At 40.7% G+C, this 27,901-nt stretch overlaps 1 protein-coding gene across 1 annotated transcript; it reads left to right on the top strand.

The window, feature by feature from the left end:
* The first annotated feature begins 36 nt into the window (after positions 1-36).
* Positions 37-27,826, top strand: LOC137792214 (zeta-sarcoglycan-like). Its single transcript, XM_068587767.1, has 8 exons — positions 37-325; positions 6,926-7,120; positions 11,292-11,393; positions 18,189-18,276; positions 19,576-19,698; positions 20,004-20,076; positions 26,333-26,456; positions 26,746-27,826. Exons 1-8 carry the CDS (start codon positions 287-289, stop codon positions 26,935-26,937), a joined length of 936 nt encoding a protein of 311 aa, XP_068443868.1. The 5' UTR covers positions 37-286; the 3' UTR covers positions 26,938-27,826.
* Positions 27,827-27,901: the final 75 nt, after the last annotated feature.

Genomic DNA, 27,901 nt, shown 5'->3' with positions numbered 1-27,901 from the left:
CGGATCGTCTCCTAAACGAAAAGAGAGCAGCGGGCGGAAGCAGCCGTACCTGCGCGTGTTAATTAGTAGCTTGTTTAGTCAGTAGTTACAGTTCTTTAAACGGCTTATAAATATATATATATAAAGTTATGTTGGTGTGTAGATAACAACAACAAAAAAATCGTTAAATTAATTGGATAACAGTAGAGGAATATCAGCGAGCTCGCTCAACCGGGGCTGAATTTTCTTGCGGTTAGCTTGTTTCAACTTTGTGGAAATATGTAACTACAACAAATGAGACTGAAACATGGAGCAGTCGGCTACTCTCGACATAGAGACGCTCAAGGTAAGCGGACAATGGGAGGGCGGGGGAGTGCACGTGTGATACCATTGTTTATACGTTAGTTAACGTTAGTTTGATCACCCTTGCTTTTTGCAGGCGGGGGGAGGGGGGAGGGGGTTACTGGGTTATATACACCTGCATGACGTCATTGGTTTACTTTGTCACGAGTCCTCTCTGCAACAGGTGCACCCGCCGCTTTAATTGCTCCATTGTAAACACTGCTAATTAAAGCTGAACTGTGACCTGTCTCCAGTGGGGTCGTCTCTCTACTCGCCCGCGCGCAAACACCCCAGGAAGCCTGCCCTGACTCCTTTTTTTGAAATTTATTTATTTTTTAATTTTTTTTTACACATCTTCCTCTTGCTACAAACCTGTCATTTTTTGCTTTCTCCTCTTCAGGAATCCCTGTAATGTGACGACCGCCTATGAATATTCTGCCTGCATGCTTTCTCATTATCATTCCACTCTGGCAGGAGGCAGTAACCTCTGGGCTACAGTATATGTGCTGCAGTGCAAGAAAGAAAAAAAAAAGCAGCTCGGTGTCGGGAACCCACACACAGCACAGCTCCTGTTTTTGGCTGAGAGACTCAAGTCCATCCATTGGCCTGCCACACTTGCACAGCTCTGGGCTTAAGTCACGCTTATCAGTCAAGAAATCACTCCTGCTCACACTGACTCTGAGCTGATCCAGCACTTCCCCACTTAGTGACAAGTCTGCAAGTTTGTCTTTGCTCATTTGTCATGTTTGTGCTTTTTTCCGAGTCACTAGGAGGTGGTTTAAATGGAGCCGCTATCTTCTGTAATTAGAACCGAGGCTTTGTGAAGATGACTTTGTGGTTTTGTTTGTTGATGATGCGCTGCTCAGTTTGGCACTTCCCCTGTGCTGCCAACCTTCGACTGATGAATGCAAATGAAGCCTATGGGGTGATGTCCGAAATGGCCCTGTTGCTCTCCTTAAGGATTTGCAAGGGATTAGCGAGGAAATCTAGTGCACTCGGGAGAAGTGTCTGTCTGTTTACTTCAGCAGTTTGCCGTCTTCTCCTCTCTGCCTCAGTCACCATCGACACCGAGGGAGGAAGTGACAGACCTAAAAAACAAAAGCAGCTACCGTCATTAATAAATGATGCAAAGGCCAAGAGGTGCCACGGATGTTTGGTCGCACACTTCTCTGTTGCCAAATCCAAATGTTTTTTCTTCTTCATTGAAGTGTCATCAAAAGCAGAGCCGCGTGTAACGGCAAACAAATACATTATCTCGGAGGAAGCCCTCATCAAACAGTCTGTGATGTTCAGTCTTGTTGGCTGCATGTTCTGATTGAACAGCTGCGACATTTTCCTTGTGCCGGATTCATCGGCGATCTTTGATCCCCGCCGGTCTGGTGCTTGCTGTCGGCTTACCTTTTGTTGCTTTCAGCTGGAGGAAGTGTTCTGCCACCCCTTCTCCGTAAAGGGCAACCCCACCGCAAAAGATGAAGCCATTGACGAGCACCAACCGCTATTGTAACTCCACCAGAGACGAAGGAGCCACAAAAATTGGATTTCACATATAAGTGGACCGACTATTGACAGCAGCACCCTCACTCGCATGCTTGATTGTCTCATCAACAAAATGTGAAATGGTTACATCAATGCGTTGAGCTGCACATTTGAGAAGTGTAATTGGTTTTCCAAGTCACGGTCGTGCATTCAGGCTTCTCTGTCTCTTTGATTGGGCTTTCTATCAAACTAAAAAGCCCACCGAACCAGAATGAATAGGTGCTTTGATTCTGTGTGACAGACTTGTGGCATTATCGTGTCCATCCCTTTTCGCTGCTGCTGCTGCTGCCTCAGCGATTGGGCGGTAATCACACGCGGGATGGATGAATACACGCTTTACTGTCATTAGTGCATCTCAAATGTTTTCTTACCTCCAGCTGAGGCAGCCCCGTGGGACTCCCGTGGCACCGCTGAGTGTGAGCGGGAGACGATTTGCTGATTAACACCATCAAGCATTAATAACGTCTCGTTTTCTTTCATTAGGGGATTCTCAGATGCATTCTGCTGCCTCTGCAGCATGTCTGTTTGATCAAAACAGCATGTAGAATATCACCCTGTATGCTAATTGGTGAAGATGAGGCTTGCTGGCAGTGGGTAAGGGACTGCTGGGTAATTGCTGGCCTTGGCTGGATCCAGCTGTAACGTCTGTAGTCGAAGCTTTAAAGGACCCCTCCCCACCCTTACCCCATCCCTAGGTGGTAAACCATCCGTAGCTTTGAAGATTTCAGACCCATTTCAACGTGATAATCTGTTGACTTTTGTCGTACTTTCACGGATTTTGATCATTTAGAGCAACATAACTGACTATGCGTTACCCTCACCCCCATACCAGCCTTTTTGGGGGATAATAACTGCAGACTTGGTAATTATTGGACTGGAAATATCTTTTCTCCTCTTGGTTGCCTGAGTGCAAAGAAAAACAGTCTTTGGTTGTTAAAGCGTTGACTTATTCTTCTGTACCAGACTTCTAATTGTGTGAAACATTCACATGGTTGTTGGCAACCGTCAAGCTTAATTAGTTGTTTCAGCCACTGGGGCACAAAACACTATAAATTTGAATTGCATGAAAAAAATTAACCAAATACATAAACTTGTTTTACTTGATAATGAGCCGAATGCCCTTTTGCTTTCATGCAGCTCCATTCCTTCCTGTAAAAGAAAATCCTAAATGATACATTAGCAAGATACATGACTGTTTTAAGAAGAAACACAACTGACTAAATACACATTTTAAACAGTAATTTTCTTAAAATGCCGTAGCAAGACTTTGTTGATTATAGCAATATGTATAAGGACACACGATGGGGCGTGTGCAGCTGATGGCGGGCATCGCTGATGCAGGAAACAAGGCGATCGACTCGACGGCCCCGGTGTTCAGGAGTGTAGTTTTCTTTGCTTCATGAGTTGTGAGCACGTCAGTTCTTCAGGTTGGGAACCACAGAGTTGCACAACATCACCTCAAATTATAATCACAATACCGAACATGTTTTAATTACATCTTCGAATGTTATTTCCTTCCTCACCATGTCAGGATTGTGTTTAGGCTGATTACCTGATTGAATATCATTAGTTCTTGTAACTATCCTCAGTTTAACTGTATGGGATTCTGGTAGTTTATTGGACATTTTTTCATCAGTAAATGAAGGTGGGTGAGAGATTTATACTTATTTATTGTCCTGCTCCAGACGGTTGCGTTATAGTGGCACAATGTAAGTATCCATCTGTCCCTTCATTGACCTTTGACTGACCACTGCTCCAATTTTCTAATTATTTTCAGGACTGTTTCTGTAGTTGTCACAGTAAAAGGGCAAACTTATTAATTATACAGACCCATTTTTCAGTTGTGTAACGATGCTTTTACGTTGTCAGATCTACAAAACTTTACATGAATTGATGACCGGGAGTTATTCAACATTGTGTGCCATGCCTGCACGGCACGCTTTGTGATCAATATTTTGTTTCGGAAAAAGTCAAAGTTGTTTCTCAACCCAGCTGCAGTTGGACATCTTGATCCGTCCGGCTCGTTTGTGAGTCAGCTGTGACCGGCATGCCGAAATGACAGATTGACAAAATGCCAGCCGCTATGCACTCCTCCATTTGCTCTGTGAATAGCCGAGCTTTAGGAGGCATGACTCCGCCGGGGTAATATATGCATTAAAAGTCTTGCAAAGAAATCACAGGATCATCCGGCGTTGGGAACAGTGGGTTGCCATAGAAATTACAAGCGCAGATGTTTCTCCTAGCAACAGAGGATGGAAAATAGGCTGAATCGGTCCAGCAGGGTCATGGCTGGAGGCTAAAAGATGTATGGTTTTAATTGTCTGTGTTTTTTAATGTGTTTTTATGTTCTGAGAGTCTTAGTCTTAGAAGTGTGGGACCTTTACTCAGGATGTGGTTTGACCGAACGTAAAGTTGTGGTCGTAAAAAAGAAAAAGCAATATATGACGGTGCATTGAGAGTTTATGTTCATCCTTTGTCTGAGCGCTTCTCGTAAAGCTCTTGTCCCTCAGCTGTATCACTGGTTAAATTGGATTCATTGACATTTCTAGGCCAGCGACATGGGTCGTTTGTATTTGCTGCAAAATCACAACATCCATTTTTGTGGGACATCTGCCATTGTTGGTAGAAATGACCTTAATTGTTCAACCAAGGAAACAGTCACTTAAAGAGTGGATTAGGTTGTACGGTAGTGGTAAAGCTGTGGAGTATGCCATGTTTGAAAGCTATTTTCTTGGATTTGTTCTGGTTTAGAGATTGTTCAATCATTCACACTCTTACAAGGAACGCTGTCAATTATGGGAAAGTACTTTGGCAGGTTAATTGATAATGATTACTACATTCCTCGTCAGGAGACGTAAGTTAAAAGAAATGGCCATTACAATTCCCCAAATTCCAAGGCCATATATTCAAGTAGCGTGTTTCTATCACATGTATGGCAGCAAATCACTACATTGAACAAGCTGGATGTGATTGTCAAAAGTTGAATCGACTTATTGTTTCAGCTCGAGATAGATCATGTAAAGTAGAGCTGCAACGATTGGTTGTGTAATCAATTAGTTAATCAACAGAATATTAATTGCCATCTACAATCAACAGAACATTAATTGCCATCTATTGACCGATGACTGAAGGCATTTTCAAACAAATGGAAAAAGTGGGTGATGCCGGCCTCGCCCTGAATGTACTTTGTCTGTTGGACTAAACAATCACTGTTTTACAAAATCAAATCTATTGTCTGTGGATCTGTAATCACCAACATTCATAAACTGCTTACTTATGGAAGGGATATTGCTTTATTGCAACAATAAGTTCCTTCCAGGCTGAAATTCTGTTTACTGGTTGTCAAAACACACTTTTTGGAGCATTACTTTTTCTGTAAGTAAGCAAAGTGCAGTTCTTGCTGAACTGGTGGAGTAAAAAGGAGCCCGGGGTACAGTTTCCGCCTCTATTTACACCTGGGTCAAGTCATTTAGTTCCTCTTGGAACCAAGTATTTAGCTTGCTGAGCTAATTAAGCTTTTCTTCTTCTGCCACCGTTAATGAGAGCTATCAGGGACACAGACTATCTGATGGTACCTGCCATCAGTGCCCTATGCTAATGACATGCTGAATGTGAATGAAGCACTGGGGGCATGGATTATAAATTGAGTAATGCATATATTACACTCGCAGGGGTCTCAGTGGGGATAACTGTGCACAGGTGTGTCAATTATTTATGTTTGTTTCGCGCAATTAACGTGTTTTGCACTGACATTGTCGAATAAATGGTTGCTCTTTGGAAGTATGAGGAACTTTCCAAAAATCTTTGACATAATTGGACATAACTTTCTGCTGCTGCTGCTGGACATTTTGACTTGGTTTGTACCCGCGAGTGCTTTGCTCCTTTTAATTATCTGTGAAAGGGGGGACGACAGCAGGCAACCGCAGGTATGAGTTCATCTTACCAACGGCTGAACAGGACAGTTCGGCGCTCAACCAGCCTCGCGCCCTCTGATGGGGAGTTTCACACTGTCAGCCCGCGGTCACGATCGGCTGGAGGACGGCTACTGCTCGCCCTCGCCTGGATGACCGCACTTGACAGACATCTTCCTCTCTGATCTCAGATCAGAGCTCGCATGTAGCAGCTTCTCAGTCGCTGGCAGGCACTTAGTTACTCAGCCAGAGTGGAGAACATTTCTCTGGCACAAAATTGACCCTCTTTTCTCATAATCCACCTCCTGTTTTCATTTCTACTGAGTGGCAGAAAAGCAGTCTGTAATTAGCTTGTAATGCAAAATGTCCAAAATGAAGATTTTGGCTTTAGAGATGTCCTTTTTTTTAAGACAAGGACTTGGCTTTTCTCGACTGTAAACTATATGAACTGCTTTGATTAGTTCATTCGTTAACAGATGTGTCTGCATATTTATTTTGACTGAACAACAAATTGTAAATACTGTATACAATTAAACAGATTTTCGGCCAGTTATTTCCAAAACTGATTGCTAATTTGTGATGGATGAATCTTGACTGATGATTCTTCCTCTCTGGCAGAAATCAACTCACCACCGTTTATTTTCAGAGTGGCCACTCTATGATTTGCTCTCTCTTTTATTAAAATATAGTTACCTAAATGACTCTTTCTCATGGGCACAGAGTTTGATTAATTGCTCCTCTACTGGTTCAATTCCTAAAAGTGTGTAAGGTGACGGGACCTTCAGGTTAGTCCTTACAAAAGTTGCAAACAATGAAGAGTAATGTTTCTCAAAATAAAGCTGCAACCCTTATTGGAAAACGTCATAAATCAGTTTCCAGTGTATTACAGATTGAAATGTCCCTTTATCACTCTATTTGATTGCAGAGCATGGATGTTTCACCCCAGCTTGCATACATGCCATGCTCTCACTTTTAGTTCTTTATGTAGTATATAGTACAGTATAATTGTAAGATTACCCAGCCGTGCTGCAGCCCAGAGTCATTTTCAGTGGTGTTCATGAGGTAATAACCACTAACAATATGGGATCGCTTCTACGGAGTGGATATATTCTTGACATCCGCTAACATAAAAGCTCCGGTCTGTGTTTGTTTTCCAGATTACCCAGGAGCAGTTTATCCTCGCGTCACAGTCCCTGCATCTCCAGCGACCAGGCTGTGATGCCGTGTACCCGGTGGGTCTGTACGGCTGGAGAAAGAGATGCCTCTACTTCTTTCTACTGCTGCTCTTGGTCACCATGATAGTTAACCTGGCCCTCACTGTCTGGATCATAAAGGTCATGAATTTCTCAGTGGTGAGTACAGCACGGCACACTAGGTCTGTTGGTTATAAAAGTCACAATGTGGAACATATTCATGAGGGAATGGGCTTCATAGTAGCTGCTGTTTATTGTGAATTAGTGTGATACTACAGTTGTCAAGCTGTACCCAGTTTATGAAAGACTTTACTCGTAGTGTTCTGGACAATTGGTTTTTACTGTAAAAATATCCACTGTATGGCTGCAATTCATCAATATTTGCATTCCCACTAATTTTGGAGGTATTTATCAATTAATTGATTCACGGTTTTGTCTTAAAAATTGTCAAAAATACTGACAATGTTCCTGTTTGGTTGACCAGCCTTCTTAAACCCAAATAAATACAATTTTTAATTAGATAAAACAAAGAAAAGCACCAAATTCTTTCAGTTGAGAAGCAGGATTTTTTAACCTGCGTTTTTGCTTTATCAATAAAATTGGGGAACTAGTCCACTGGAACAACAGATGTTTTGTTTCAACGTCATTTTTGGGGGTTGAATACAAGAGGGATTGGGTTGTAAGCATGAGCAGCAGAAGCTCGCATAGCTGGACAAAGAAAAGTACACACACCCTGCAGAAGCCCAAACGGAAAACCCAGAGAAAATGATCCCTTCAAATGTATTGATGTGAAACACATTCAACCACTAATGATGTTTCCATCATTTTAAAAAGCGAGCAGTTTAAATACACTTCAGTTGGGTGTATTGGTAATTCATTCAAAATTTAGACTAAAACCACAATGCTCAATAACTAGACTTCTTCACCTCCACAAGATTTATTACTATACAACCATATGCCTAGCAATTTGGGTATCTGTACATGTTATTATTGAGGGTGTTCTTTTTATTTATCGATTTCGACCTTCATCCAAAGCCTAAAAGGAAGACTTTATTTATGTTAAAGGCACCATACCTCATGGCGTGTGCTTTATCTCCTGTTGATTTGATAAAGAATTAGAAAAGACTCTGCTGCAGGACCGGCTGACACAGAATGTGTTCGTCTCAAACGAAAACCAAACAGTCAGATGCTGTGAGCTCCTGTGACATTTTCAGGGACAATGCAAAAACAATTTAGCATTTTTTTTTCCAGATCCTAGCGGTGGCAGCATCCTCCCTTTGTGACGGATGTGTCCCCTGACTATTGCCATCACTCCTCTACTCCTCCGTCTCCCATCAGTCTGTGTCACGAGTAAAAGACCTTATCAGTGGTGTTGGTGTCGTTCCAGAAAATGTACTTCGCTGCTCCCCATCTCTCAGGACTCCTGCAGCTCAATAAGAAAACACGTGCCACTACACCCCGACCTATTGATATTATAGTACCCACTTGTATGTCCTGGAATCAGAGCATTGTTTCCTAGTTTTCAAATTATCATGATTGTTACACTGTTCTAAAAAAGCTGCTCAACAATAAGAGGCGTCTCTGATCACCTATCTGGAGGCGTCTCACACAAAACTCTGTCCAAAAGCATCCGTGTTAACAACAAAGTTTTTCCCAAAGCTTAATAGTTATCTACGAGAACTTTTATTTTGCAGGAAAACACTATTCTAGTAAAGAAGGTGGTCGATTGTTAAATTGTTGCGTTCACACCATATAGTTTAAACCGCAATTCCAAGCAGGCGAGTGGGGGAAAAAACAATCACGCTGATATCTGCCGCTTGTGAAAATGCCTACAGCCATGTCAACAAACTGTAGGAAGAATGGCTGCTAATGCACCAGGGCTGACATTTACTTTAACATTAAATCGAATATTAACACTAATGCAAAGTCCCAATAGTCTCCAAGGTTATTTTCCTCGACTTTAGAGAGCTCACAAAAGCTGTTACACAACTATTTTTGCAGACTCAGTAGTACCCCTCATATCTTGTAAAGTGATCTATTATGTTTTAAATCACTTTCTTACTTTTATGTTCTTTGAGTGAGACATTTAAGATGGAGAGCACAATAGAGTGGTGCAGAAATGAGTCCTAAAGCCTGGAAACTATAGTTTGCACTTCTGCACACAGTCAATGGGTCTTTTGAATGTGTTTTTTGTTAGATGCCTGAAATATGGTCTGTGGTTAACACAAGCTTAAGAGACTTAAACATTGCTCCACATCGTAAAACACGTCAGTCGATATCCCTCTTATGAATAAATTGCCAGAAAAAAGGGAAGTTGCGAACAAATGGCTAAATGAGACTATAAAACGCCAGGCTGAATTTTTGTTGAGGAAACCAATGTCATGCAGCACACTTCTGGGGTTGGCCTGGATAAATATGCTTTCCCTGCACCACTCTATGGACCCAAGGACTTTGAAATGTCATGCAGAAGACACAAAGTGAGCAGTAATCACATTAATAAACATGAAATGCCCTTTTTATGTGCTCCAAATGTCGAAAAACAAACTCATTCCATCCATGACCAGTTATTGTTCTTAGTGGACAGAAAAACCTTTCACAAGCACACCTCGGTGTTCTTGACTTAACGTAGTCAAGTCACGTGGCCTGTTAGGTTTTGTCTGGATTAAGTGTTAAGTATCAGCACCATCTTTGACACCTCACCTCCTCGGCACTGGGTCAACATGTCGTATACTATATGCTGTATTGTTGAGGACAACAAGGTGACCTTGGATATCTTTTCCACTACACTTGTATTTTATATCTCACGAAGCAAATCTAGTTGGTGTTTTTCCCCCTCAGATGCATCACCTTCATTTGTTCATTTCGTTCACTGATGCTGAGGAACTCGTCCAGGCCTTCAGCACGTAACGCCCTCCTGTTTGTCCTGCCTCCCTCCTACTCGTCGAACTGACTACTGAACTCGTCACACCCACCACATCACCTCCACTTCAGCACAGGAGGGACTTTAATGTCTGGCTGCTGACATAGAGTACAAATAACTCCGCTCTCCCCACCCACTTCCTCTGCTCTTCTGACTTTGTCCTTCTGTCTGTCCCCAATCCTGACTCTCTGTCATGTATGATGAAGTTCTCTTGACTCTCCTCCGTCTCTATAATTTACCATCTCAATCCATTTGTGCAGCTAGCGCTGTCGTCTCTTTCAACGCGTTCCACGGCGCCCATCTGTTCACTCGTAGCCGAACTAAGCTGCTGTCGAACTTTACTTTGCTCATTGTGGTGTGGCAACATGCAACCATGTCCAATGTCTGCTGAACTATCTCCAATGGGAGGGGTGAGGGGGGGCGGACCATTCCAGGAAGAATGGAGATTTTTATCTTCTAAGATTCTGCATCAATTCATTTTTTTTTCTTTCTTTTACTATTATATTCAAGCATTATAGTCTACATTGAGATGGCTTTTATTTTATTTAACTTTTTGTCACACACATGCACGAACGCACACACACATATGTATGCAGCAGTTTCTTTTGATAAGTTTTGAAGATTTTGAATAGTTATAGACCTTTTTTGTGGCAGACCATTTGACTTGAAATAACAGGATTCTCACAGTGATGGATACACACCTCTTTAAGAACCTGGTAACTGATTTTCACACCACACAAAAATGAATGAAACCTAATGGCCAGTAGGAAATATACCTCCAAAAATCGAAAACTACGGCCAGACGTTGGTTGTAAGGAACAAGAGTATTGTCTTTGAAGGCTGGCTTCTGCATGTTTAATTTAGTCTGGCTTTTCATGCATATGAGCGATAATCAGTGAGTATACAGGCAATCGAAGTGACAAAGGGAAGAAATGCAACAATTTGATCCACCAGGTAGACAACGGGGCCGACGCTAACCTCATCAAGCTGACATGATCAATCCACCCTAAATACAATCTTCTCGTCAACGTCATTATAAAACTCTCTTTTCTACAATCGGCTAACGTAAATCTTCATGAGCATGAATCGGATTCTTTTGTCATCCCATGAATATTCTCCACATTCACTGCCACATTAGCCTGGTTCTCCTCAGTCAGCCTCCCACGGCATGCAGCCTGTCACTCTGACACCACTGAGCGTCTGTGGCTTTGTCACCTCGATGTCATGTCCTACTTCTTGCCTGTCACTCAGCGCCGCTGCCCGCCTGGCACGCTGCCGCTATTGCTCTTCCTAATTCAGCGACGATAGGATTCAATGTTTTATGCATTTGAAAAGCTGTAATCCTTTTAAATCAAATAAGCAAAATCCGCGCTGCTCATCACGACACTGACGTTCATGATTATGTTGCAGGATGGAATGGGAAACCTTCAGTTGAAGCGGGATGGGATTCGCCTGGAGGGAATCTCTGAGTTTCTCCTGCCTCTCTACGTGAACGAGATCCAGTCTCGGAGGGTAAGTTGCCTCCTGCTCTCTTCTCAGTAACTTTAACTTGCCTCTAGGTTTATACTTTACTGCACTGATCAACAAGAAATAACTATCATCGACTGAAAGGCGTGTGAAAATCTCTCTTGCATGGAAAGATCTCTTGCATGGAAAGATCTCTCCAAAGCTGCAGACAAACGGGTATTGATCTCACAATGTTGAGGACGTTGCGCTCAATTCATTTGCAACAAAGGAAAGCTTCGCTCGAAGCGCTGACTTGACAATACTTTGATGTTACCGTATATTTGTACTTGGATAGGAGAGATTACACTCTGTCCTGTGCTCCTCCTCCTCCTCTTCCTCCTCCTCATTTCCTGTCATCCTCCAACACTGCACTATCAGGGCCTCCCATCGACAGGAGATGGGTAATAGGGTGCCTCTCAGCTCCTCTCAGGCTACATACAAACCTACAGGAGATTACAGACGATTACAGAGGGACCAGAGTCCCCCCGCTGGATTTCCAATCAAACCCACACGATAAATTCCCCTCTTCCACTTCCTCTTCTCCTCTTTGATGTTTAGTAGATTAACCAACACAGCTCCAGTGCAAAGTTGATCCAAATTTTCTTCTCCCACACGATCACAGACGCTCCGTTGGATCATCCTCTTTTTCAGTGATTAGGCATGGTGCAGAAAGCAATTTCAAGCACTGGAAGCCGGGATTCTGTGTAAATTTGGTTTTTGAGGGACGTCGATGGTGGAAGTGGCTCGATAGTGGGTACGATTTGCCACAGCAGATTGAGAAACAACTTGGAATACCCGCCTCATGCTCTTTGATCTTGAGCTAAATGTTGATTTAAATATAACAGCCATGTTTAGCAAAAGCAAATACCTCAAGGCCATAGCAAGCCAAACATTGGACAAAGCCAATATTTCATTCTCCAGTGCAATACCACCTGCAGACATTTTTACTGTCTTGTTTTACAGACAGGCTGTGCAGTGACCCCCTTATCTGCCGGCACCAGAGATATTTGCGGGACAAAAATCTCTGTGGGTCACTCAATATTTCTCACCTGAGAAAATATGTCAAGCGCTGGGAGAGCAGGGATTATGGTTAACCATTGAGTTTACGCCACAGTGCACAGTGCTGTTGTTCAGTCAGATAACCACCACTAATCAATAAGTCATTACCTCAAACGGCAGTGAACTTTGTAGTGCACCACAGAAGTTAAATATAGTATGATTATTCTTTTTATATGTTCAGTGCTGTCGAGGTTGAACTGAAAGTAGCTTTAGTTTTACTTCTCCTGGATCAATCAGTGCTTTGAATCTTCAGCAATGACTGAAGCCATAATCTGTGAATACCAAGTGGAAATAACTCCCTTAGTGTTTTTGGCAGGATCTTTGATAGCTGGCAGCAAATAACAGGCCATGCAGCCCCTTGAATCAGCGCTCTCAGTTGCATTTTGTGAAATGAGAGCTGGTAACTTTGCACAAACGGTTTACGTTAGTTGCAATCCATGCCAAGTAAAAACAAAACAAAAATGCGTTCAGTACAGCAAAAGTGTTTTGTTGTAAGTTGTGCAAACACTTGTACAGGCCATTGGCAGTTATATTGTTTATAACAGACCATTTTTGCGTTGCTATTTGGCAATAGCTTCATATATGACTGCAATTATGCAGCAGTTTGCCGCCTATGGTAACAAATATAAACAAAAATAAAGTAATTCAGCCATGAAATCATGGCTTTCTTCACATTGCATTTTAGTTGCACAATCTTTGCACGATTTTAAACAACATTTTGAATATTAACAATGGCTTAAATAACTACTTTATGTAAAAGAGATCGCTTGTCGTGGCAAACTCCCAGAGCATTATCACCACACTCTGCGGTTCTCCTCAAGTGTACTTTCGCATCATGCAGCTAATCGTTTGCTTTGTTTGCGACGGCAGCAAGAAAACTACAAAGCCCCGTGTGCTACACACCCAGCACTGAACCGCAGACAAAGCCGGTGAACATAGTTGATCATTTAACAGCTAAAGAGCAGTATAAATCCATTTTGGGAGTTGAAGGAAACTGAAACAGCCTTAAAAAGAAAGTAAATATTGGTCTCTGCACCAAGTGGTCAAAAAGTCAGAATTATAGTGTTTAACGTTGTCATAACACACGTTTACTGTACAAGAACTAAACTGAGTGAAATACAATATATAATGGACAGCATTACGAGTTAATTATCCTCGTTAGACAAATACTTAATATCATGACCACACATCTGATCAAGAGTGCACTGTGTTTTTTCAACACCGGGCCTAATTTAGTTGGTATTCAAGAGTATTATGGATTAATTCTCAGACCTAATAATGATGCACCGTACAATAATATTATAAGATCCCTCTTAGTATAATAGCTTCTTGGATGATGTCACGCAGCCATTCCATTATACAGACTATATACTGGGCTATATAAAGTTTCTCACTCTGTACCTTGCACACTGCGGTGGCAGAGTGCAGACTCCAGAACCGTTATATTAGTGTTGAAGCTTCACATTTCCTGCCTGCTGTGCTCTGCATGAACGAATGAACCCAGGCGGTTACAACTGCCTCTTGGTACCAACGTGACTCTGACCGGAGAAGTTTAAGTGCAGGGTTGATTTTCAAAGACTTAAAAGCCCCATTGTTGCTTTCACACCTGAAATTATGGACCTTGTGTGGCACTCTTTCTTGACACTACACACACTCACTATTATGATTGTTGTGATATGTGTGAATATGTATATGGTAGAATAAAATTGTCTATTTGTTTGTGTTAGGAAGGTTCTTAACTTAGGGAAATGACCCTGAAGTAAAAAGTGGCGGCCACGATAAGAGCTGTTTGAATTCTGTTTATGCTAAAGAAATGTACTTCTATGGTTTCTTTCGTATCATCCTTTACCAAAGGAAAGGAGGTGAGGACATCCCACAATTACGTGCGGTTGCATCATTTAAAGTGACTCACTATTCGGTCGTCCGACATCTGCTGACGTTGTTTATTTGTACTTTATGGATTCATTAAAACGATCTTTCTTTGGAGATGAGATCCTGCTTTGGCCAGGGATCCGTACTTGAATTGTGCCGCATTGTCGATGCGTTACCAAGAAAGTCACTAAATAACACACATCCGTCTGCTGTCGGATTACCTTTTAGCACGGCAGTTATCTTTCCCTTTATCCTTACAAATTTCCCTTGACATTTGTCTTGACCGCATCACGCTTTCCTTTTTAGGTTAAGCAAAAGAGATTGGGAAAAAAAGACAGGCCGTAATTTGAGCCTCTTTTTGCAGCCGCTTTCAGTTATACCCGCTGAGTTGTCTGTCAAGTCTGACAGGTGGATGGATGGATGGAATATTTTGTAGATTATTTTCTCCTCACCCTGGGGGCTTTCCATATGCACGTCTGCTTATCTATGTATCCATCCATCTGTCAGCTTTTACAGACGGCACAGCACATGCACACCTGAATTGCTTTGGCAAAAAGAAGCCAACACAAGAACCATGAAAAAGATTTGACAGGACGACCTTTGTGTCAAATTTCAAGCATATTATTGTACTATATTATTATTATTCATTGATTCAACTACACATTTGAAAGCCACAACACTACTTTAATTCAAAGCAGATGAAATAATGAATACGCTTGGAATTTCACCACACAGTGGCTGTAATTTCATACCTTTTCCAATCCGTCATACTCGTGAGATGAACACTGCATTCCTGATTTACAGTTTTTGTGACGCTCAATGTTTGAAAAGGTATTTATTTCCTTTTACGTTCCTGCCACAGAAACTTTAACCACAAATATGTTATCTCTGAACCTGAAGTGTGGCTGTTGCAGCCATTGGAAGAACATGTCGCTTTCTGTCAGTTCGTAAAACAGTTTTGCTTCAGACAAAGAAAAATGTATATTTTTCTCGTTTGTGTCAAACTTAATGTTACAACAAACAAACTTTCCATTTTTAAAATGTCAGATTGTCACAGAAAGTTTAATCTGAGTATTTTGAACATATCCGCAAGTGTATCAATGGTGAATCCATGCAGAGTTAAATGGAAGATAAATTATTCAGTATACAATATTTATTTTTGCCAAATTCATATTTAATCTATTTTAGCTAATGCATATTTGATTTCTGGTAGATTTTCTGCAAACACCTCAGAAGAATACACAAAGGAAACAAGTCTTGGGATTTGACTTCATGCATCAGGATAATAACGTCTGCTGCTACTTGACGACAGCGGATGTCAAATTGGATTTGATGAGCAGGTCAATGTTTTGCCAGTTAGATTTGTCGTTTTTTGTGTTTTGTAAATTAATGTATTCAAGAGAATTTCAATCATGGATGGAATAATTTTGTTTAACTGCAGAAGTGGATTTCAGTGAAAAGTTCCTCCTCTCTGGTTGAATGTGTCTAGAGAAATCCAGCTGCTGTCGTGTTTTAGTCTGTAGCCAGTTTGGCCTTTTTGATTCGATGGCACACGGTTAAAGGTCCAGCAGGTTAAATCGAGGCAGAAGGCCAGGGAAGTACAGTAAATACAACTTCTCCACATATGATTTTCACCTCAGAAGTGATGGTTCTGTAGAGACATGCAGTCTAACATATGAGAAGTAGCAATGTCTTGCTTTTATTTAAAAAACAAAACTTATAAAAGCCTTCTTTAAACATGTCGATTTCATACAAGTTATAATAAAGCCTGCAATGAACACACAGTTACGCATTTTTTTTGAGGAGAGCAAATAAATGGCCCAGATAACCGGCCATGTGTGATCATTTTTACAAATAACTACTATTATTTCCATCTTGTCTTTTAACTAGTGTTGTAATTTGAAATTGAGAGAACTTTAAAATTGCATCTTTACTTTGCATTGGACAAGTCTGAGAAACAATGTTGTATGAGGCAACACAGTGCCCAGATACAGTTAATCAAATCTCTGCTGTTCAGACTGTTGGCTCGCCTTATTGTCTCCGGGGACCCTGACTGATCTATTAATAGCATCAGATGCAGGTATATCTTTATGGGAGTGAAACTTCTCCTTCACTGAGTCTACTACTTGCATTGGTGATGCACGACGAAGACGACTGCAAGCATCAGTCTGCAGATGAGGCTTAAAGCCATCCACATGTTTAATGGTCTCTGTTTGAAATCAAAGCAGCAGTGCCCGATTGACCTGAACATCCAAGCTGGCTGGAACCAGTTTAATTTGGCCAACAGTAATACATTGAAATACAAGGGCCTTTTTAATTTAAAAATAATTAAGGATCCCGGAAACCATGTTTCAAAACCGCCTGTGCTCTGCATAGAAAGAGCCCGCCTGCAATATTTGATATTTGAAGGGGGAAAATGAAGACCTAATAAGCGTGCCTTTCAACTCTGCAATTTTTTTAATTCATTATATTTATTTGCTCAGCTTAGTATGCAAATTAGCTTCTAGTACAATCAAAAATAATTAAAATTCAAATATATTTATGCAAATATTTGGTTAGGATTACATTTAAATCCTGAGCAGAGCTCTTTATCTGTGCTTTAAAAGTCTGCATTTTACTTTGTACTGACTCGCTCACAGGAAAGTAGTACCATCAGAGGTTGCTTTGTTTTAGACCATTTCATCGAAGCAGTGTGCCATGCTCTTGCTTTCAGCTGTGATCTTGTTCATTGTATGCAGGGAAGCATCCTCTGCCTTACAGCAGCCATGGTAATTCTTCAGTCTGACGGGGCCCACTGCACCTACAACAACAGGCTCCATTTATGTGCATTCATTCTGATCTGCACTTGACCTTCCTCAACAGGCGCAGTGACTAAAAAGCCTTTTATGTGGTCTCAAAGAAGTGTTCAGAGCAACGGCAACTCATTCACCGCCCCCAGGAAACAGTTTAAAGACCTATAAAATCTTTAAAGGGATGCTTCGAATCAAGAACTCAGACTTCTCCATGATCCTGTGCTTCTTGGAGAACTTATTTTTATGATGCACATTTATATTGGGAATGAGCAAGAAGGGAATGAAAATAAACCGAATGACCTCTGCAGCGTTTCACCTCACATAAGCTTGAAATAATGTGCTACAATTTGACGCTTGTTTTGGGAGAGCATGAAGTTAATCAGACCTAGTCGACTGCAATGTGGCAGAACTATTATCTCATATTTAAAAACTGTAAATGCTTACTTTTCACAGTTGCTACACTGTTCTTTTGGGAGAATATAATAATTAAATAATGTACACAAACACTGCTGTATACTGCAGTATATAAGTGCAGTGAAGTGGGATACTCCTGCACCTGTCACCTGTCTCCATTTTTGATTTAATGTTTTAAATCTAGTAAAGATTTAGGCCGTGCAGTACAGTACAACCTGCTTCATATATTTACGTGGTTGCACTTAAACTATTTTAGCGATACAGCAGTGACTTCTTTGGCTAGCCGCTTAGTGTGGGGGTTTAAAAGATAATTCTTAAAGGAGTTGAACGAGCACAATTACTTACTGGAGTAGATGATCTGGTTTACTTATTACCTTGTGCTTCTTGCTCTCTCCAACGTTGTTATAGTGATTAGTACATTTTAATTGTGTTACTATAATGTTATTCAAACCAGTAAAAAAGGATTTCTGAAAGTAAAAAAATAAGACCCAAGTTTAAAGCTGGTGGCAACAAAAAAGCAAGGGGAGAATTCACCTTGTTAAGATTTTTAAGATTTTCCCCGCTGCGAAAAGTGTAGTTAAGATCCCAATGTAACGTATTTCTTTTCTCATCTCTCTTTCCCCCTCTTGGTCTCACTCTCCTTCCACATCCACGCTTCCCCTAGGATAGCTTGTTGGTCTTGGGGTCAGAGAAGAATGTAACGCTGAATGCCAGAAACGACCAAGGCCAGCTGACCGGTCAGCTCACAGTGGGTGAGTCTCCACTCATGACGCCCGTACACGTCGTCCAGTTGGACGCTATTTTATTTGAGATCAGAAATCGCCACTTGCCGCCGACAGCTGATGGGAAACACCTGCTGTGGCGTCTCTGTCTGAGGTGTGACCTGAAGGTAGTCTTTATTTAAATGTTTTGCCCTTGTTTCATTTAATGTAGAAATAATCACGTAATTGTCTGGGAAACATGTTAATTTTCACTCGTGTTCGGCCTTTATCTCTCTCTATGTGCAAATTATTAACAAGTGATCTTAGATTAAGCCAGCCTGTGACTGTAAATTGCCTGATCAGTCGTATTTTGCTAATGACTTTAATCAAGATCAGCCGAACAATTCATCTTTAAATCCTCTTTAATTGTCTCTGTGTCTTCAGAAAGGACTCTGTAGTGTGTCTTTGAGGTTCTTATTAAAAGGGCAATAGATTCTTATTATTATTATCAAGCTTTACCATCTGTCAGTCCAAATTACCAAAGTCATTTACATTATTAATGACCACTGGAAAGCATATGACCTGCTTATTAACATTAACAGCTATTGATCTCAGCCAACTTAAGTTGAGAGTTGATACTGATTTGAGAAGACTGGTGATATGACACTTTTCTTTTGTCACGCTTGACCTTCCTCAGAAAATTAGTGCCTGCCTTTTGTAGAAAGAGCATTTTGTCTGAAATTAGATGAAACTTGGCTAGAATAATTAAATTCCCTAGCCGTCGCAGCCGGTGGATTAATGGAAGAGAGGAAAGGAGAGCGCGAGAAAGGCAGACGTTAAAGGTTTCTGCATTCACATCTGGAAAAGCACCAAAGTCTGGAGAACAATAATTAATATTCCTCACCAGATTACTTATTTCTCTCCAGCCATTGTAAAGGCATGGCTGATCCAGCTTTGTTGGCGCCTTTCATCTGCAGAGCAAGCGCTCTGCACAGTATTTCAGATTGCTAATAGTCTTACGTGCCCAAACATAGTTTTCCAAAGCTGATTCGCAAAGCCATAAGGCAATCTATATTTGACTGCACCATTTCTAAAAAAGAACATTATTGTTAGCGTTGCAGATTATACAAATTTGTTGGGAGAGATCTGTTCTTTTAATGCTTTTTTTTTATTAAACTACAATATACGTTCAGTCCAATACTTCAGAGCTAAACAAATACAAAAAGATTGAGTTAGAGTCAGAGTCTTGCAATTTTCTTTCCCACACTTATACTTTTGGTATAATCAGTGTTTATAGTATTATTTTGGTGAAACCCAAAGGCGTCAACCTGGATGTCTCCCGCTCTGCAGGCCCTGAGGCCGTGGAGGCCCAGTGCCAGAGGCTGGAGGTACGAAGTAAAGACGGGGGCCGACTGCTGTTCACTGCAAATGAGGAGGAGGTCATCATGACGACAGAAAAGTTCACTGTCACAGGTAAATGTGCTGTACTCTCAATTTATAACATTTCAAAGGAAACCAGATCCGGCTTGAAAGTGGGTCTCAGTCGTGGGTATTTGGTCCATACCGAGGTTTGATTGACAGCTTTTACACCAGATGAAACAAACCAAACAGCCAAATGTTCCCGGTGTGTAGGAACCAAAAGGAACCCTGGGATAGTTTTTTATGCTGCTCTATAGAGTCTTTCAATGGGCGCCATGCATTCAGGTTTAATACCAAGCCCTTGTAAGCGCATCCTCATCTTTCATTTTATGAATTATAAAAGCATACATTCTCTCTAGGCTTGGAAGGCGCCGTTTTTGGACATTCGGTTGAAACTCCCCTGATCCAGGCGAGGGCTTCTGAAGACCTGAAGTAAGTTCATATTCATTGATTTGAACAGAAATTCATTGTCACGTGTTCATATACTGCTCAGTTCAAATGAAGATATTTAAACAATGACGCTAAATGTTCCATGGCATTTCAAAGTCGACGCCTGTACTGAAACAAAAAAAAAGAAAACGAGGCAGTAACCATTATTCATGAGTATAATTATTTTCAAGCACCCTGTTGTAAAGTCAGGCGTCCAGTGGTCGGCTCGTTATCGCACAGATTTAAAACTAGACTTGACCATCATTTTAATTTCACACCCGAGGGGTGAGCTAATTTGTTAGTTATTCTCTATTGCAGTCAGGAATGGATTAAAGCACTGCGAGCATGGCTAAAGTTACTAAGGTTGAGATGCGTATTAAGCTCATACATAACACTCCCCAGCATGCGATACCCACTGCACTCCGCCCGAGGCTGCGAGCCCGGTGTCGGTCCATTAACGAGCTGTAACGAGTGTGGTTTGTTGTCCACCTTACTGGTCCTGAAGGGAGGGCTGGGATCAAAGTTGGCAGAAAAAGCAGTGTTCTTGCATCTAATTCCTCTAGAGTGAGCGGAATACTGATGAGGTTCACTTTAAAGCAAGCAAGCAAGCACACACACACACACACACACACACACACACACACACACACACACACAGACCCAGGATTCACACTCAGGCTCAGCTCAGGGGTGACCATCTGCAATGTGGCCAAAATCTTAACGAGAGGAAACCGAACAGGAGACAGTTGGGACACAAAAGCTTCATTGGCATTTGAGTTCCTTAAATGTAATCCAGGTTAAAGATCAAAGATAACACATTTAAGCTTTATTAAAGTTTGACTCAGTTTGTGTGCATTTTCAAAAATATTTCGTCAGACTATTAAAATGGTTCCTTTACTGACAAACGACTGTAAAGCTTTCAAACAAGCAGATGTACAAACTGTACTGTCGGGGCAAAAAAAAAAGTCCCTTTTATATACACCCAATTTATTTCCCGAAAAACATGCAAAAGAATAACAGTTATGAATACATAAAAAAGCCCAATGTAACAAACAGAACTGTGTGGGCTATTAATGACATGAATTCAAGCCGGAAAACGTTTTTTTTAATGTTGTTTTTCTTTTTTCTTTGCGTCTGTTCAAAGAGGAATCGGGTTGTGGGAAATGTAAACAAGCCATTACTGCAGTGGCATGTCTGTAAACCTTTTTCAATAATATTTTATAACTTTTGCAGAACTACTAGCAGACTATCCTTTAGAACCTGTCAGAAGTTGAAGTATAATCATCAAATGTTGACAACACAAAAGTTATTGGTAATATCAATTTCCAAAAAAGATATTCAACCAAAAACGAAGCCATTTCAACTTTTTGAACGATTTAAAATTGACTGCAGTCAGTTAGGCCAGATGCATCATTTATACGAGAGAGCACAATACAGTAACTCCGTCAGCATATAATCTATATCCCTATTTATTTTGGTTTGACATAAAGATGCAGAGAATCATCCCCATCTGTGAGAACTCCCTCTTCCCGCCCTTGTTTCTTTTAATGTCACCAAATGTCAAAAAGCCAGACCGTAAATTACGACCCGCAGTACCCTGATGATTGATCACACGTGAAAATGTAATTTATCATCCATTATGATGACATCATACTAATTAGGGTGGCAGAAGACTTCCTTAAATAGAAGTTCCTATCATGAAAATGTCGTCTTCATATCACAATTTCTTGTCTTTTCCACTTTGCTCAGAACTTTGATTATTCTATTTATGAAGAAGACCTGGAGATTTCTTCTAAAACAACTGTGTTCAAAGTGGAATTTGCATCTTTTTGTGCAGTGTGTGCATGTTTATGTAGCACATGTGTGCTTGTTCAGCCCATCTCAGCACCAACCTGAAAGTGAGACGAGTCAATTTCTGGTTTCAAACCTCTCGCCACCTGTTTTTAAACCTCTCTCGATGATAAAGTTGCGGCCTGGCTCGCGTCCACGTTGCCCTTATTTCCCTCTTTAAAAAAATATCTTTCTCTTTGTTCTGCGTTTGATTTCTCTGCAAGCCAACGGTAATCTGGAAGAAAAACAGAGCAGAGACTTAATCAAAGAAATCCACTTGAGATCCCCTTTTCTTTGAAGCACCTGTTCTCCCTGAGCGCTTTATCTGTTTACGCTAGCGCTCAAGTCTGTCTTCACTTGTCGTCGTCATGTTGCTTCTCAATAATTGAATATATACGAAGTACAATCATTCCATTGGCATATCTTATCTATCTTTGTGCACTTCACTGTCAATAACTTGACAGGATTTTATGCATGTTTGCTTCAATCTTTTCTTGTTTTTGCAATCTATCTGGGTGAATTGAAGAGGATGTACAGGTTGTTATTTCCACTGGATTGGTGTGCGCAAGAACTAATGATGGTTAGGAACCACACATGACTCACAGATACAATGGGGGAAACCGGCATTATAAGTCAGTATAATTCAGTCCGGTGTTGCCCAACAGGAGAGAAGGGCTTTTGGTTACCAAAATCTACTGAAATAAGTGGGGAAAATATGAAAACGATGAAATAAATCATTTCAGTTAGCTTTCTATATTTGTGTTCACATTTGTTTCAGAATAGAACAAAGTACTATACACGGATTTAAATGAAACAAATAAAAGTAATTTAGAAAATGTATGTAGATGTGAAACCACAAGGGAAAATGCATTGTATGGATTAATGGCTTTAATAAACTAGAATAGTATATGCATCATGACATTGATTGCACACAAAATATTCTATAATAAACACTACATGCACTTAAAGTGTACTACGAAATGTATATTTGTGTTTTGGTGCACATAGTATTTTATTAAGATAAAAATGCTCTCAAATATTGGGGGGAGCAAAAGTTGATGCCTTCCAAATTGGTTGCAGATGGTTGTTTTTATGACAATCGATGAATCGTCTAAACTTTAAAAAGTGCAGAGGCAGTGGTGCCGGAGCTGAACAGTTGAGCGGTTTGATTTATAGTTGTTTTGGTCCCCTGCGTCTCATTTTGTTTTCTTTACTCCTCACTTCATCCTCTTTGTCGACTGTATGCCCAAAAAAGGTAGAAGGCATGTTTGTGTGTGCTGACTTATGAATAATTGCACTTTTATCGAGGCGCCATCAAGAAGAGAGGCCTTGATGTTGAGGTCTCTAAAACGAAGGGCAGGGCCGCTATGAAGGGGATATAGCTCTGCAGGAGAGACGGCAGGTTGTCATGTCCTGCTCGCAGCTCGCAGCTTCATTACCTTCAGTCGTAGCTCTGATCAGCTCCCTCACCTCACGGGAATCTCTACGGTTTCACTCTCAAAATACCCTCTGGTGCCGAGTTCAAGGACAGGAAATGCAGATAGTCGATAGCAGGGAATGTGGCTCTGAGGATTCATGTTTTGACTCCCGAGCTAGCTGCCCACTCAGTCTGATAATAGTAGCAGCCCTCCAACCAGAAATTGCAGCCCTAAATATGAAAATATTTCCGTCAATTACATAATCGGATCATTTTTGCGTCTCATTCTGGAGCATGGTGCTCTGATTCCTTATGCACATGTCCCGAATGCAGCTGCATATGCAGGAAAACTGTGATAAGTCTCTTGGTAAAGCTGTTTCTCTAGCATCACTGCACATTTCACTGTGACGCTTCTGTCATGGATTTTGTTCATTCAGAAGGAGCAGGTCTATTCCCTCGACATGGATGGAAGACGGATGGTAGATAGACGTCTGCTCGATGAGACAAAAAGCTCTCCAGGTCTCGGCCGTGTAGAGACCAAACTTATGTTTTTGTTTGTTGCACATATGATTCTGTGGTGAGACAAGTCTGACACTAAGAAGCGAAGGCAGACGAGACGGGATTTGAAGGCTCTCTGCTTTCTCACGGTGCCGACATCACACGGTACTTTTCTAGGCCCAGCATCAGAGAGCAGGAAAACAGCTTTTCATTTCATTTTCTCTACGTCTCTTGGCTACTCGAGCACTCCTCTTCCGGTGTAAAGTCTGTTTGCAGTGCGGCCAGCCGCTTACTTCTCTCTAGTGGAGCCAAGCAGCTTTCAGGACAGTTTCTGCTCGTAGCTGTGTCCACACAAGAGTGACGGGTTCATTAAGGAGATAAAGGCAGAACAGAACAACTCCTCTTGGTCCCACTTACCGCTGGTCAGACTTTTCTACCTCCAATTTGTTGGGATTGAGATGCAGTGCAGCAGGAGTGTGGTTTTTTTTTCCTTCCAATTTTGAACCATTCCAAAGAAAAATGCTTGTTCTTTGTTATCGTGATGGTCTTATATGGCCATGAGCGAAATGTTTGGACTGCAAAGGAAAGAACATTACATAAAGATACAGAGGAAATAATTGGTTTACGGTTTTGGGGGGTAAGGGCAGAGTGGAGAGTCTCATTTACTGTCATACTCACTCCTCCATTTATCAGTATATATAAAATACATATATCATTGCCATACATGGTCAAACCTCTGCACATGTTTGTATGCATCACAAAGCACAAGTGGACTGTAAGATCATTGGTGGTAAACTCATGATCTGTATCACAATGTAAAACATTTAGAGTCTTCTCCATTAGGACTGAAACTAACAATTAGATTGTTATCGGATTCGATTTTAGTCTCGAGTGTCAACATCCAGAACTACAATAAATAATAATAAATCCATTATTGGATATTACCATATTGTTTTCAGTGACTGCGTCAATTTGGAGAACAGCGTAAAACAGACTTTCATTTTTTTTTTAAATGGTATCAACTAAAGAAATATATAAATATAAAAATATATATATATATAAATATATATATATAAATATAAATATATATATATAAATATATTAATAGAACAATAAATAGTATGTTGTATTGCTATGGGAGAGAGACTGGGGAAGTTTCAAAAATATATTTGTAAGCATCAAAAACAAAAGCTGACTATTGTGAATTCAAAATAAAACCAAGAATAAGTATAGACATACATGATTGTAACATGTCGATTACTGCAATTTAATCAAAAGCATACCTGGGAGAGAAGAAAGAGCAGTAGAGTAATAAAATAAAAAACAGCAGAGCAGACATCTTTACTTCTACAGGTCTATGGCATTAATAGTCTCGGGTCACAGACATTTCACAAATCCTCTCCAAATTGTATCTACTGAAAGCTGATTTAAAGTCAGAGAAGCTTTTCAAATGCAGATGGAATTCATTTTCTTTTCTGTCTTTTTTTCTTCTGTGGCGTATAATCCGAAAGTGTGTCACTTTCAGAGGGTATGGAGATTTAAGCGATTTCAAGACGGCTCCTTAAAGTCTTCCGTTTAAAATTCATTGAAAACAGATTTGGGAGAGATGGGGTGAGGAAATCAATTTGAAACGGTTATGACTTATGAAAACAAATTCCACATTGATTGGCTCTTGCACTTATCTTTTCCTGTGTAAACAAATAGTCCACAGGAGGAAAAATGAAAATTGCATTAGCCTCAGTGTTGCTGAAAGGTCAAATCAGCTGATATAATTATGGGCTGTTTAGGAGCCATACTGGTTAAGAATAATGAGAAGACTTAAATATGAACAGCAGCTTCAACACCACAGGTGTAGAAGTATTACTAAAACCCCAAATACATGTGATAAAGTAAAAATCCAAAAATAGTTTTGTTTTTCTTTTAAAAAGTATTGGAAATTTAGACGGCTAAAAGTTAAACTTGCAACTGTCTCTTAAACATTATTTAAATTTCACCGTATTGCAATGTCTAGAAATGTTACAACCTGAAAAATATATAATAGAACCTGCTGAAAAATATGTTTTAAATAATATCTAAGCTATATATACAAGCTATTAATTTAGTTTAGTAGATAGGCTACCCAGCTTCTGTATGCATGTATAGATTTCATTTTGCACATCTTGCAATTGTCCCTAATATTTCATACGTTTTGAATTCCCTTACCTCGGACAGCAGTTTGTGCAAAAGGCTTGAAAAATACTCCATAAATCAAAATGATCATTACCATTATGAAACGATATGATTTGAATTCCATCAACCTGCCCCAAACAAGTAATTACAGATGGATATTCCCAAACTATGAGCTGAATAACAATCAATATAACCTTGAACTGATCTTGTAACCTCGGCTCTTAAATCACACTGAAAGGCGGAGTTTTAGTCACGCGGGCATCTTGAAACTATACACACAAATGATTGATGAGTTTGTGCACTGCATCTCTTAGTTTGTGCTCGTTTTTTGTTTTTGTTTTTCAGGCTGGAGTCTCCAACACGGACCTTAACCATGGAGGCTCCCAGAGGGGTGGAAGTGAGTGCTGCCAAGGGGCCGCTGAAGGTCAGCGGTCGAAAGGATCTCCAGCTGGAGTCCACGGAGGGAGAGGTGAGGACTCAAAACGATGCTGCAAGTGAAAACGTCCTCTTTTGTGCCCTTTATTTATGTGTATCCTGTTTATTTATTTATAAACCAAAAAGACCAATTTTGTGTTGCAAATAAAAGTGATCAGGGCGATGGAGTTCTTCCTTCCCTTCTTATCCTTGCGCCACCTGTCACGTTGTTTTTACTGATTGCACCAGAAGCATTTATCAGTTGGATAGCTGGTGATGCTTCACTACGGAGCACCTTGAGCGATGTCATTTGAATGACTTGTCTCTGATGTTTTATCTCTCAGATACTTTTAGATGCCAAAACCATTCAGCTGGGTAGTCTCCCACTTGGCGTCTACACAGAGTCGCCCCACCAGGCCTCCGTTGAGCACGCCGTGTACGAGGTGTGTGTCTGCCCCAGCGGCAAAATCTACCTGTCTCCTGCAGAAACCAGCTCCACCTGCCAGGCCATGAGCAACATCTGCCTCTGGAGCTGACCTGGGAGCAGTGCTGTCGATGGGGGACATCTCTAACGGCTGCCTCTGGAGCTGCCAAGATCGAGACTCCACCACAGCCGAGATGCAGCTTGAACGCTAAGCTGATTGCACATCAGTACAGAAGTATCCGAGTGTGCTGCCTGCGATGGTCTTTTGGATGTCAAGACAACTGACGGTGTTTGAGGAACGGCAGTCAACATAGCTCTCTGAAATCAGGAATATCACACAACAGGAACACTTCCCACTACCTTATATCAGAGTACACACCCTTTATTTTTCTACGTCGTTGTGGACATGCAGTGACAATTTTTAAGATTCCGAAGGAGTAGATAAAAAAAAGTCGTGCCTTCAGCTTTGAAGGAACTATTGTGACTATTGTGTAATATTGAACCCATCTGTGTAATCAAAGAGGTAAAGTTTTTTAACGTTTGATGTGAGAAAGATGAGCACAATTCTGTCTTCCCAAACAATACAGATTTTCAGATTTTTCTTTTTAAGTTAAGTTTCTTTTTAAATAGATATTTTAGTCTTTCTCCTGTTTACTGCTATTTAATTTGAAATTAAACATGTTTTTATGTGGCACACTGTACTCAAAGTTTAACTGGGATTCACACCAGTTCAAAACAGATACACATGCTGTTTTGAATGTCCAAGTAAAGCTTCACAGGACTTCACTTGACGGTAAATATTCCACCTTTTCTGGATGTTGACGAGATAATTAGGTGAAAAAAGACTCTCACAAGACGGGTCCATTTCGAAGCTGTTCTTGGGCTTTCGAGCATATCGAATGATCTTCATCAGCAGATAGTTTGCCTAGTTGTCTTGGAATTGTCACTGTTAAAATGTTAAAATATTATTTAAAATAGTTCAATATTTAAAATGATAACACTGTCTATTTGTAGCCTGAAGCCGTTAATGGAATATGATCCTCAACGAGAAGGAAAACAAATAACTACAACTCCAT

Source organism: Clinocottus analis, unplaced genomic scaffold (genome assembly GCF_023055335.1).
Source record: "Clinocottus analis isolate CAN_PGR_092001 unplaced genomic scaffold, fCliAna1.0.p SCAF_21, whole genome shotgun sequence".
Taxonomy (NCBI): domain Eukaryota; kingdom Metazoa; phylum Chordata; class Actinopteri; order Perciformes; family Cottidae; genus Clinocottus; species Clinocottus analis.
This window is presented reverse-complemented; position numbering and strand designations above follow the sequence as displayed.

Excerpts from the sequence above, each read along its gene's own strand:
- LOC137792214 (XM_068587767.1), top strand. The coding sequence starts at position 287 with ATGGAGCAGTCGGCTACTCTCGACATAGAGACGCTCAAG. Across the intron at positions 326-6,925 it reads TCGACATAGAGACGCTCAAG|ATTACCCAGGAGCAGTTTAT; the intron begins GTAAGCGGACAA and ends TTTGTTTTCCAG. Across the intron at positions 11,394-18,188 it reads ACGAGATCCAGTCTCGGAGG|GATAGCTTGTTGGTCTTGGG; the intron begins GTAAGTTGCCTC and ends CGCTTCCCCTAG.